Here is a 13,136-nt window from a genome sequence, read left to right as displayed (position 1 = left end):
TTTCAAGTTTATTATCCATTTTTTCTGACTGTGAGATAAATTATTTTCAAATAGAGTTTAATATTTATTCTTTTAATATGTTTATACTTCTAAAAGTGTATTGATGTTAAAAAAATGCAAAACGATCAAATATCATTGATCAAATTAACCAATTTTGAAAGATCTTATGTCATCCAAAGCTAACCAAGGTATTTGCGCGCATATTAAAAACATGCAAATAATTTGCCTTAATTAACTTAATGCGTTATATCATTTATTGAAATTATATAGAAAAATTGGCGGCTTTCAGAGCTGCAGTTGCATCTAACAATTCTGAGCAACTGTTGTCAACTGGAGCTGATTTCACCAAAGCATTTTCAAAGAAAATAACATGCATACAGAACAAAGATTTGGAATCTGAAGAATTTTTCATGGGAGTTCTTTCTTTATGCCGGTATGCACAATATTTATTAATTTTAAAAATTTAACATTTCTATTTGTTGAATGAATTTTTATTTGTTTGAATTGGAAAATTTGCAACAATGTGAAGAAATGAACGAGGTGATATTGTTGAGTTGGGATGCGATGCTCTGAAATCATTTCTGCATAAGGAAGTGAACTCAAAACGTTTTTCGACTACAGTTGGATTTCCAGTACTTCTTGCAGCGATGGAGAAATGGAAGGAAAATCCTAACATTATTTACAAAGTGACTTCTGTTATTTGGTCTTTAAGTTTGTTGGAGGATCACAGAAAAACCTTGAGTCAGCTTCCGGTGTTTTCTGCGTTTATGGCATCTCTTCATGATCTGAAAGAACATTCGAATGTGGTTCAAATTACATGTGCAGCCATTCAACGCCTTGCAAAGGATCATACAGCAAAAGAACGCTTTCTCGAAGAAGGCTTTGTAAAAGTTATATGTGAATCACTTAACAATTTTTTGAAGTCAGATGTTTCTGTAGTTCAATCTGCCGTTGGCGCGTTGTGGAATTTGATGGACGCGGAAGGGCGCAACAGCATTAAAAGTGCCAAAGAGCAAGAAGGAAGCGGTGAAGCATCTTCCAATCCATTTCTGTCATGCAATCTTCTGCGTCTGATGGGAGATGTGCTCAATGAATGGGGCGGGAGTGATTTGACGGTTATTAAAAATGGAATTGGCTGTGTTTGGTTTGGGATGAATGACAACTCTCTCAAAAAACAGCTGTGTGAAGAAGAAGGATGTCTAGTTGAGTGCCGGAAAGACGAAGAAAACGGAGGGGAAAAATGGATTGTGAGAAGGCTCTGGGAAGAGAAGAATGAAAAGAGTGGAGGAGAAGCACAATCTTCTTCTTCTTCCTCTGCTTCTATTCCTCAAGCAATGTGCCATCGTCCTGATGGCTTGTTTGCCGGCATTATCAAAGCCATAAATTCGTCATTTGCATCTTCTGATACATCACTTATCAAATCACTGCCAATGGCACTTGAAAAGATGATTGAACAAGGTTTGGGGATAAATTTGTCCAGTTTTCTTCTTTTTCTTCCTTTTTTCTCATTCTTTTATGCCATCCTGATATTTATTTTAATGAAATGAACAACAACATATTTTTTATTAAAACTTTTATAATACCATAATATTTATACATTTTGACTTTTCACAAATTTCTCTCGTTATCATTAATACTTCTCATATTCATATATTTCACGTGTTTATCGATATATTTATGTATTTATTGCTTAACTTATCAATTTTTTAGATTCCCTTATTCTTCCCCTCCTCGACAGTGGTGTTCTGAACTCCCTATTTAGTCTCCTTTCGAACTCACTGAAAAGCGGATTTTCAGACAAAAACGGCGGAATAACATTTTTGTCTCTTCTGATCAGCACAATCGCCTCATTTATGAACAGAATAAGTCCCGTTGGCTCGTTTGTGAAGAACAACGCATCGGCAGCGCCTGTTTCTGATAGTGGGAATGCGGTGAATGCAGATTTGACGGCTTCTGGTATGTGAGTGAGTGTGTTTGGTGGGAAGAAAAGGATAATGTCAGGGTTTTAATAATTAAAAAAACATTTTTTTTTTAAAAAAAATATAAAGTCATTTTATTGTCGAACTGAATTTGATTTTTTTTTTTTTATTTTGTCCTTTTATAAATAATCTGTTTATATATTCTTATTCTTTTTCTTTCTTTCTTTCTTTCTTTTTCTCATTCTCTCTCATTTTCCCCCTCCATTCCACTCAGAATTCGTCAAACAACATCTCCACACTTCTCTAGTTCCTGTTCCTGAACACGTCCTCCTCAAAACACTTGCCTCTCTCTTCCACATTTTTACACCTCTTTCTCAATCATCTTCTTCCTCCTCTTCTTCCTCTTCTTCTACACCTTCTTCTTCTATATCAGCTGTTATAGCTTCATTTTCTTCTTCTTCTTCCTCTTCTTCTTCATTAACCTCTTCCCCCCATCCAATAGATGAAATTATTAGCCAGCTATTTACACAGGCAATGGAGAATGATGTAACACTTGTTGAGTCTTTGTGCTCAATCTCTGCTTTTCTGCTGACTCACCTGCCAGTTTATGTGAAGGAGAAGGAGAAAGAAATAGAAATGGAGAAAGAAATGGAGAAGGAGAAAGAACAAAGTAATTCTTCTTCTTCTTCTCTTTCTTTTCTCTCTCCTGCTTCTTCCTCTTCTTATCTCTTCATTGCCTCTTCCTTTTCTTCCCCTGTTCCCCATCGCTATTCCATCTCTCTTCCTTCAGGTGACCCAAAATCCTTCTTCGAATCAATGAGCTCTTCACAAATGATGGCGTGGCTCTGCTCATTTGCTGATGCTGCCATCACTTCCATTGCTCCTTCTTCTTCTCCTTCTTCAAATTCTTCTTCTTCTTCTTCACTTTCTTCTCTTCTTTCTTCTCTTACAACTCATCCAGAAGATCAGTTTAGTTCGCTTCGTTCATCTGTTGCTGCTATTTACTCGCTTTTCGCTTCTATTTCTTCTGTAGCTTCAATTTTCTCTTCTTCTTCTTCTTCTTCTTCCTCTTCCTCTTCTTCTTTCTCTTCCTCCATCATCACATCGTTAACCCCTTCACACTCACTTTCTAACTCTCTTCTTTCTTCCCTCTCTTCTTCTCTCTTCTTATCTGACATTACATCATCTTCATCTTCATCTTCATCATCTTCTTCTTCTCCCTCTTCTCCCTCTTCCTCTTCTTCTTCCTCTTCTTCTCTTTCTCCCCTCTCTTCCCCATTCATTGCTGATCTTAGCACTTTTCCTGGTTTTCAGACTCAAGTTTTCAATGTGATTAGCACAGAATTCATGAACATACACAACATCTGCAATGGAACATGGGTTGGACCTTCTTTATTGAAAGCAGAGAAGGAGAAAGAGAAAGAGAAGGAGAAAGAAGGAGGAAAAGAAGGAGAAGGAGAGGAAGAGGAAGAAGAGGAAGTAGATGATGACGCAACAAGAGCATCAACGATTTTGTTTTCTTTTTATTCTTCGCTTGCTTTTCTGTCTCATCTTCTTTCTGTTTCTTCTTTCAAACAGGTTGTTTTGTCGAGTCAACCTCTGCAGGAGCTGTTAGTTGTGTTCTTGCAAGATGTGCTGATGATGGTGATGAAGAATAAGAAGGAAGGAAATAATCAAAACGTTAATGATATTTCTTCTTCTTCTTCTTCTTCTTCTTCATTAATCGCATCTGAAGCAGTTTTTACCTCACCTCTGTTGAAGTTTGTTGTTCATTCAGCATTTTTGTGCCTGCTCCATTCACTTTCAGAGAAAGAATGTTTGATGAAAGCTATTTCAAATTCTTCTTCTCTTTCTTCTAATGCAAATATTGTTTCTTTGATGGTGGATTATCTTAAAGCAGTTAAAGAAGAACAAGTTTCAATGAATTCTTCTTCTTCTTCTCATTCTTCTTCTTTCTTTTCTTTTCTTTCTTCCTCCTCCTCCTCCTCTTCTTCTTCCTCTTCTTCTTCTTCCTCCTCCTCTTCTTCTCTGTTAAGTGGCATTCTTTGTGTTCTGTGCAAACTGACAGAAGAAGACGAAGGGAGAAAGCAGCTTTCTTCACTCGGAATAACTCCATTGCTTTTAGAATACATTCAAATTCTTGTTTTAAACTCAAAATTTTCATTTTATTCAAAAAAATCAAATGTTTTAACAAAAAAGAAGCAAAAAGAAGAGAAGGAAATTTTGTTGATTGATTTGTTTGTGTGTTTGAGGCAGCTGTGCGCGATGTCAGCTGTTCGTGAGGAGATTGTGAAGGAGAAAGGGGTTAAGATCATCTTGAAGGCAATTGAGGTGTTTGAAGGGGAAGAAGAAGAGAAGAAGAAAGAGAAGGAGGAAGGAGAAGAGAAGGAAGGAGAGAAGGAAGAAGGAGAAGAAGTTCAAAACAAGCTTTTCCATTCAATGCACTGTGAAGCTGTGTTCAGCTGTCTGAAACTATTGCAATTGATATGTGTGTCGAAGGAAGGCGGGAAAGAGGTGATAAAAGCAAAAGGAGACAAGATTTTGGGAGCAATTAAACAGAAAATCGAGAAAGAGAAAGGGAAATTGGAGGAAATGGCAAGCGGAGAGAAAGAAGAAGGGAAGGAGAAAGAGTGGGAAGAGAAGAAGAAAGCGAAGTTGGCAGAGATTGAGCAGATGCTGACGAGTTTCCAGGCAGTTCAGGTGAATTTGGAGCAGGTGAGGGAAGAAGCGGTGAGTGAGATGGGAGAAGGAGAGGAAGGAGAGGAAGGAGAAGGAAAGGGAGAAGGAGAAGAGGAAGAGGAAAGGAAGAGGAAAGAGGAGGAAGAAGAGAAGAAGAGGAAAGAAGAAGAAGAAGAGAAGAAGAGGAAAGAGGAGGAAGAAGAAAGACTTAGAAAAGAAGAGGAAGAGAAGAAGAAGAAAGAAGAGGAAGAAGAGAGAATTAGAAAGGAGGAAGAGGAGAAAAAGAAACAAGAGGAAGAAGAAAGGAAGAAGAGGGAAGAGGAAGAAAGATTAAAGAAGGAAGAAGAGGAAAGATTGAGAAAAGAGGAAGAAGAAAGAAAGAGAAAGGAAGAAGAGGAAAGAAAACAAAAGGAAGAGGAAGAGAGAAAGAAGAAAGAAGAAGAAGAAAGATTGAAAAAGGAAGAAGAAGAAAGATTAAAGAGAGAGGAAGAAGAAAGGCTAAGAAAGGAAGAGGAGGAGAGGAAGAAGAAAGAAGAGGAGGAAAGGTTAAAGAAGGAAGAAGAAGAGAGAATTAGAAAAGAAGAGGAAGAAAGGAAAAAGAAAGAGGAAGAAGAGAGAAAGAGGAAAGAAGAAGAGGAAAGAAAGAAGAGAGAAGAAGAGGAACGATTAAAGAAGGAAGAAGAAGAAAGGTTGAGAAAGGAAGAGGAGGAGAGGAAGAAGGAAGAAGAAGAAAGACTGAAACGAGAAGAAGAGGAAAGATTAAGAAAAGAAGAGGAAGAGAGGAAGAAGAGGGAAGAAGAGGAAAGATTGAAAAGAGAAGAAGAAGAAAGGTTGAAACGAGAAGAAGAGGAGAGATTGAGGAAGGAAGAGGAAGAGAGGAAGAAGAAAGAAGAGGAGGAGCGAATTAGAAAAGAAGAAGAAGAAAGATTGAGAAAGGAGGAAGAAGAAAGAAAACGGAAAGAAGAAGAAGAAGAAAGGCTTAGAAAAGAAGAGGAGGAGAGGAAGAGGAAGGAAGAGGAAGAGAGGAAGAAAAAAGAGGAGGAAGAGCGCTTAAGAAAAGAGGAAGAAGAGAGAAAGAGGAAGGAAGAGGAAGAAAGATTAAAGCGGGAAGAGGAAGAACGAATCAGAAAAGAGGAAGAGGAAAGAAAAAGGAAGGAGGAAGAGGAAAGATTAAGGAGAGAGGAAGAGGAAAGGAAGAAGAAAGAAGAGGAAGAAAGGTTGAGGAAGGAGGAAGAGGAGAGAAAGAAGAAAGAAGAGGAAGAAAGATTAAGAAAGGAGGAAGAAGAAAGAAAACGCAAAGAGGAAGAAGAAAGACTGAGAAAGGAGGAAGAGGAGAGGAAGAGAAAAGAAGAGGAAGAACGCATCAAAAGAGAAGAAGAAGAGAAATTAAAACGAGAAGAGGAGGAGAGAAAGAGGAAAGAAGAGGAAGAAAGGAAGAAGAAAGAGGAGGAGGAAAGATTGAGAAAAGAGGAAGAAGAAGAAAGATTGAGGAAGGAAGAGGAAGAGAGGAAAAGAAAGGAAGAAGAAGAGCGTTTACGAAAAGAGGAGGAAGAGAGAAAGAGGAAAGAAGAGGAAGAAAGACTTAAAAGAGAAGAGGAAGAAAGGTTACGAAAGGAAGAAGAAGAGAGAAAAAGGAAAGAAGAAGAGGAAAGGCTAAAGAGAGAAGAAGAAGAACGTATAAGAAAGGAGGAAGAAGAAAGGAAAAGGAAAGAAGAAGAAGAGAGAATAAAGAGAGAAGAGGAAGAGAGAAAAAGAAAGGAGGAAGAGGAGAGAAAGAAGAAAGAGGAGGAAGAAAGATTAAGAAAAGAAGAAGAAGAAAGGAAAAGAAAGGAAGAAGAGGAGAGATTAAGAAAGGAAGAGGAAGAGAGGAAGAGAAAGGAAGAGGAAGAGCGCTTAAGAAAAGAAGAAGAGGAACGAAAGAAGAAGGAAGAAGAAGAAAGGTTGAGAAAAGAAGAGGAAGAGAGGAAGAGAAAAGAAGAAGAGGAGAGATTGAGAAGAGAAGAAGAAGAAAGGAAGAAGAAAGAGGAGGAAGAACGCTTAAGAAAAGAGGAAGAAGAGAGAAAGAAGAAGGAAGAGGAAGAAAGATTAAAGCGGGAAGAGGAAGAACGAATCAGAAAAGAGGAAGAGGAAAGGAAGAGAAAGGAAGAAGAAGAAAGACTTAGAAAAGAGGAGGAAGAAAGAAAACGGAAAGAAGAAGAAGAGCGTTTGCGAAAAGAGGAAGAGGAAAGGAAGAGGAAAGAAGAAGAAGAGAGGAAGAAGAAAGAGGAAGAAGAGAGATTAAAACGAGAAGAAGAAGAAAGAATTAGAAAGGAAGAGGAGGAAAGGAAACGAAAGGAAGAAGAAGAGAGAAAGAGAAAAGAAGAAGAGGAACGAATTCGAAAAGAGGAAGAAGAAAGAAAACGGAAAGAAGAAGAAGAGAGAAAGAAGAGGGAGGAAGAGGAAAGAATAAGGAAAGAAGAGGAAGAGAGGAAAAAGAAAGAAGAAGAGGAAAGATTAAAACGGGAAGAAGAAGAACGATTGAGAAAAGAGGAGGAAGAAAGATTAAGAAAAGAAGAAGAGGAAAGGAAGAAGAAAGAGGAAGAAGAGAGAAAGAAGAAAGAGGAAGAGGAAAGATTAAGAAAAGAGGAAGAAAGAAAGAAGAAAGAGGAAGAAGAGGAAAGAAAACGAAAGGAAGAGGAAGAAAGGAAGAAGAAAGAGGAAGAAGAAAGATTGAAGAAGGAGGAAGAGGAAAGAAAGAAGAGAGAAGAAGAGGAAAGATTAAAGAGGGAAGAAGAAGAGAGGAAGAAGAAGGAAGAGGAAGAAAGATTGAGAAAAGAGGAGGAAGAGAGAATTAGAAGAGAAGAAGAAGAGAAAGCAAAGAAAGCAGAGGAGGAGAGAAAGAGAAAGGAAGAAGAGGAGAGAAAGAAGAAAGAGGAGGAAGAAAGGTTGAGGAAGGAAGAAGAGGAAAGGAAACAGAAAGAGGAAGAAGAAAGACTTAGAAAAGAGGAAGAGGAAAGGAAGAGGAAAGAGGAGGAAGAGAGAAAACGAAAAGAAGAGGAAGAGAAGAAGAGAAAAGAAGAAGAGGAAAGAAAGAAGAAGGAGGAAGAGGAACGCATCAGAAAAGAAGAGGAAGAGAAGAAGAAGAGGGAAGAAGAAGAAAGACTTAGAAGAGAAGAAGAAGAGAAGAAGAGGAAAGAAGAAGAAGAGAGAAAGAAAAAAGAGGAGGAGGAAAGATTAAAGAGAGAAGAAGAGGAGAGATTAAGGAAAGAAGAGGAGGAACGAAAGAGAAAAGAGGAAGAAGAAGAGAGAAAACGCAAAGAAGAAGAAGAAAGAAAGAGGAAAGAAGAAGAGGAAAGGAAGAGGAAAGAAGAGGAGGAAGAACGAAAGAAGAAAGAGGAAGAAGAAAGGTTGAAAAGAGAAGAAGAAGAAAGAATTAAGAAAGAAGAAGAGAGGAAGAAGAGAGAGGAAGAAGAAAGAATAAGGAAAGAGGAAGAAGAAAAGAAAAGAAAAGAAGCAGAAGAGAAGAAACAAAAGGAAGAAGAGGAGAGGAAGAAGAGAGAAGAAGAAGAAAGAATAAAGAGAGAAGAAGAGAAGAAGAGGAAAGAGGAGGAGAAGAAGAAGAAAGAAGAAGAAGAAACGAAACGAAAAGAAGAAGAAAGGCAAAAAAGAGAAGAAGAAGAGAAGAAGAAGAGGGAAGAAGCAGAAGAAAGGAAGAGGAAAGAAGAGGAAGAGGAAGAAAGAAGAAAGAAAGAAGAGGAAGAAGAGAAAGAGAGGAAGAAGAGAGAAAGAGAAGAGAGAATAAAGAAAGATGAAGAAGCAAGAGCAAAAGCAAGAGCAGAAATTGAAAGAAAGAGGGAAGAAATAAAGAAGAAAGAAGAGGAGAAGAAAGAAATGGAGAGGAAGAAGAAGGAAGAGGAGAAGAGGAGGAGAGAAGAGGAGAAAGAGAAAGAGAAAGAGAGAGAAAGAGAAGAGGAGAAAGAGAAAGGAGAAGAAAGAGAAGAAAACAAAGAAGGAGAAGGGCAGAAGAAGAAGAAGCTGACGTTTGCAGAAAGAATGAAGTTAGCATTTTCTTCGAAGTCTTCTTCCTCTTCTTCTTCTTCTTCTTCTTCTTCTTCTTCTTCTTCTTCTTCTTCTTCTTCTTCTTCTTCTTCTTCTTCTTCTTCTTCAATTGATAATCAGAAGAGCAATGAACAAGAAAATACAATGAAGAATGAATCGCATGAAGAAGCAAAAGAAGAAACAAAAGAAGCAAAAGAAGGAAATGAAAGAGAAAAGAATGAAGATAACACAACATCTCAATCTTCTTCTTCTTCTTCTTCTTCTTCTTCTTCTTCTTCTTCAATGAAATCTGAAGATAACAAAACAGATAATCAAAAAGAATCAAAACAAGAAGAAAAAGAAGAAGAAGAATTAGAAAAAGCAAAACAAAAAGAAGAAGCAGAGAAAGCGAAGATAAACGAGATCTTTGAGAAAGAGAGGATGAAGCAATACAATGAAAAATGCAGAGAAAGAGAAAGACAACTTCGTGAAAAAGCGCTAAATTTACGTTCAGATTTGAATATTTTGAACAATTTTTCTTCTTCTTTTGCTTCGATTTCTGAATCTTTCCCCACTTTCTCTTCGTTTTTGCATCATATTTATGATGAATTGGATGTTTTGCTGCAGTTAATTAGTTCTTCTTCTTCAGCTTCTTCTCTTTCTTCCATTTCAATGAATGATCGTCGTCTTTCTGTTTCTTCTCGTTCTCCTTCTGTTAGCTCTCTTAATTCCTTCTCTCCTCCTCCTTTTTCTTCTTCTCAAAATCAAATGTTTTCCTCATCCTCATCTTCTCTTTCTTCTTCTCTTTCTTCTTCTTCTTCTCCTTCTTTTCCTTCTCTTCTTCCAATGTTCACTGCCTTGGGGTGTGAAGCTACGTTTGGAAATCTGATGAATTTTGCATTGAAACTGGAAAGAGAACAACAGCAGCAGAGAATAAGAGAAGAGGAGAAGGAGAAGGAGAAGAAGGAGAGGAAGGAAGAGAAAGCTAATAAAGAAGGAGAGGAGAAAGAAGAGAAAGAGAAAGAAGATGAAAATGAAGAAAAAGAAGAAGAAGAAGAGGAAGAAAGCAACAAAAGTAAAGAAGCAGAAGATGAGGCAGTTGTGAGAGAGAAAGAGAATGTGCTTCAGAATTGCCGGTCGATTGTGGAGAGAATATTGAGGATATTGGAGATATGTGTGAATGTAGGTATGATGGAGTTTTTATTCAAGAATTGTTATTGTTATTGTTTTCTTTTGTTTTCTTTTGTTTTTCTGAAATGATTTTGATTATCTTCTCTCTCTCTCTCTCTCCCTTTTTTTTTTTTTTAATTTCTCCCTTTTCTCATTTCTTTCTCCTATAATCATCTATTAAATTTTTCAGACAGCTGGAGAATGAAAGTGAATCTCCATCAAATCCCAAGCGCACTCACTTTGCTCTGCCACTTCCACATCCGAAGCATTCTTTCCTTTGGCTCTCGTTCTGAAACGAATAACACAACAAAACAAGAAGGAGAGGAAAGTGTATCTACTCTATTGCCATTCTTACAATCTTCATCATCTTCTTCATCTTCTTCTAATTCATCTTCCACTTCCTCTTCTTCCTCTTCTCCTTCTCATTTCATATACCATCCACCTTCTGTTTCTGCCTCTGAACACATCCTCTGCCGTGTTTTATCTCTTCTCAATGCCATCGCTTCTTCTTCCATTCCAACATCTTCTTCTTCCTCTTCCTCTTCCTCTTCTTCTTTATCTTCCTCTTTATCTTCTTCTTCTACTTCTTCTTCTGTCATCATTGATGCTCTTGTTGAGAATCGTATTGATGCTGTTATTTCTTACTTCATCAGTCAACTTTCTCGTTTGGTTGCGAAACACGAAAAAACGAATTCATCATCATCTTCTTCTTCTTCTTCTTCTTCTTCCATCTCTTTCTCTTTCACTCCAGTGTTCTTAAACTCTCTTCTCTCTGTCTTCTCTTTGTCTTCCACCCTCTTTGCTGTGCAGGCCGTTGAGCCTTCCTTCACAAAGATGATTCTTCCGCCTCTTCTTTCTCTTTTGTTCTGCATTGAAAATGAAAGCTTAAGTTCAGAAAACGAAGATGTTAATGAGAATGTTTATGAAAATGAAACTTGTGTTAATAAAGATCAAAAAATGGATAAATTTGACAGCATGTCAAAATGTCAAATGGAAAAAACAAAAATAAAAATCAAACAAAAAATAAACAAAAGAAGAAGTGTTAATCGTGTTCTGCTTCTTCGTCTGTTAAAAGTTGTGAACAACATTTTGCGTTGCAAGAGGACTTCTTTGTCTGTTTTGAAGGTAATTTCGAATGAAAGTGAGAAAATTGGTGTGCTTGTGACTGATTTGTTGAAGGTGTTTGGCGAGTTTGAGGCAGAAAGAATGGAAGTTGTGCAGACGGAGCAGATAATCAGTGAAGATGAGAAGAAAGTTGGTGAAGTGAAGGGAAGAGAAGAAGGAGAAAGGGAAGGAGAAGGAGAAAGAGGAGAAAGAGGAGAAGGAGAAAAGATAATAGAAGAATCAGAGACAAAAGAAGAGAAGCATTTGAATTTCCTGATATTGTTGTGTGCAATGTCACTTGCTGAGTCGCTATTTTCGGTAGAAGATGCAAAAGAACAGGAAGAACAAGAAGAGGAAGAACAAGAAGAAGAAGAAGAAGAAGAAGAAGAGAAAGAGAAAGAAGCAACAGACAAAGACAACCAAGACAAGTCCAAAGAAGGCAAACAACCTGTTCAGCATCCGATTTTGCTCTTCTTCCAAAATGGGGGAGCGTCTTTGCTTTTCTCTCTTCTGCAGCAAACGGTCATTGTTTTGTCACCTCCTGCTCTTCTGCCTCTTCTCAAGCTGCCTCTTATTCTGAGTGCTGAACAACAACAAAGTGCTTCTCCTCTTGAAAGTGTAAGCAATAACAATAATAATGATAGTGGAGAAGGAAAAGAAGAAGAAGTAAAAAAAGAAGAAAAAGAAACAAAAACTTCTCTTTCTTCCTCTCCATCCACTGCAAACATGAGCACATATGCCTCTTCTCCTGTTCTGTATACACCTGATGCTCTTTTGCGTGCCTCTACCCTTCTTCACTATTCTCTGCGTGTGTTTGAGAAGCTGTCTGAACCACTTGCCGGCAACACTTCACAAGTGAATTCTGCTCGTCGCACGTCTTCTGTTTCTTCATCGTCTTCTTCTCCTTCTCTTCTTCCTTTGTCACGTGAAGGGAATAGCAATACAAATACTTCTTCTTCTGATTCTTCTGATTCTTCTGATCCCAATGCCTCTTCAATGCAAACTGACCTGCCTTCTTTGCTTCTTCCTTCGTTCATGTCGCTCCACGCCTTCGAAACAGCCTGCGATGCTTTGCTTGTGGCGTGTCCAGGTGCTTTGCTCCCCGTTCGCAATTCTCATTCTTCTCTGTTTGCGATGTCGAATTCATCAGACATTGCGAAATTATGCTGTATGTCACTGAGCAATTTGCTTGTTTTGAAGCCGTTTGCGGTGAAGGCTGAGCAGCTTGGCTTTGTTTCAGTGCTGAAGTGGGTCAGTTCGAATGTGTCGGGTGCGTCTGCTGAAGCAAAGACGTGCTTGAGCAGATTGGGGGTGAAGGAGTCGAAGTTTTCGGTTTTTTCGTTCTTTGGGAAAAAAGGGGGAAAGTAAAAAAAAAATAAAGTGAAATAAAGTAAAATAAAGTAAAATGAAATGAAATGAGAGAGAGAGAAAGAGAAAGAGAAAGATAAAGAAGAAAAACCGATATTGTGAAATGTTAAACAATGAAGTTAATTAGAGTGAACAAAATATTGCTTTTAATTTTTTAATTTTCTTTTCTTTTCTTTTTTTTTTTTCTTTCAAACCATTCGCAATGCGTATTCCACTGTTATTTGCACAATTAAAGTCACACTGATTATTTTCACTGTTTTTGGTTTTTTATTTTCGCAAAAATAAAATAAATAAAAATTTTTTTCATTTTATTACTTTAGGTTTCATTTCTTTTATTTTTGTTTTTATTTTTTCCTCTACACTCTTTCATATAATTCTTTTAATTATCAATTTTATTTTATTTTTAATAGCACCAATTTCGAAAATGAAAAGGGAGGAAATTTGATTGGTGTAAAATTGTTTTTAAGAATTTTTTTATTCTGATCTGATTTCATCAATGTTTTATTTTATTTTATTTTATTTTTTCTTGCTGTTTTTTTCAGAGTCTAATAGTGTTTTGAGAAATTGTTTTGGTGAAGGAGAATAAAACATTTATAATAATATTTTTCATACAATTGCTTTGATGCATTTTATTTTCTTTTAACTTGTTTTTAAATATGATCTTCTGTAATTTATTGGGAATCCATATCTTTGTATTTTCTTCTATGTAATAATTCAAATTTTTCCATAAACAATCATTTCAAATGTTGTCTCGTAGCATTTTGTAACAATGTAACGACATCATTCTTTTCAATTTTTTTTAATGAATATTATGATTAAAATTCACATTATTTATTCTTGTTAGTTGCTCAAAAAAAGAAATTATGAATTCTGGGTCTA

General features: G+C 36.9%; 1 protein-coding gene across 1 annotated transcript; it reads left to right on the top strand.

The window, feature by feature from the left end:
* Nucleotides 1–150: 150 nt before the first annotated feature.
* On the top strand, nt 151–13,043 carry MONOS_7804fu10338 (uncharacterized protein). Its single transcript, XM_067878157.1, has 6 exons — nt 151–188; nt 271–433; nt 530–1,458; nt 1,711–1,956; nt 2,194–9,801; nt 9,976–13,043. Exons 1-6 carry the CDS (start codon nt 167–169, stop codon nt 12,255–12,257), a joined length of 11,250 nt encoding a protein of 3,749 aa, XP_067721453.1. The 5' UTR covers nt 151–166; the 3' UTR covers nt 12,258–13,043.
* Nucleotides 13,044–13,136: the final 93 nt, after the last annotated feature.

Source organism: Monocercomonoides exilis, assembly GCF_001643675.1.
Source record: "Monocercomonoides exilis strain PA203 chromosome Unknown scaffold47-789622, whole genome shotgun sequence".
Taxonomy (NCBI): Eukaryota; Preaxostyla; order Oxymonadida; family Polymastigidae; genus Monocercomonoides; species Monocercomonoides exilis.
This window is presented reverse-complemented; position numbering and strand designations above follow the sequence as displayed.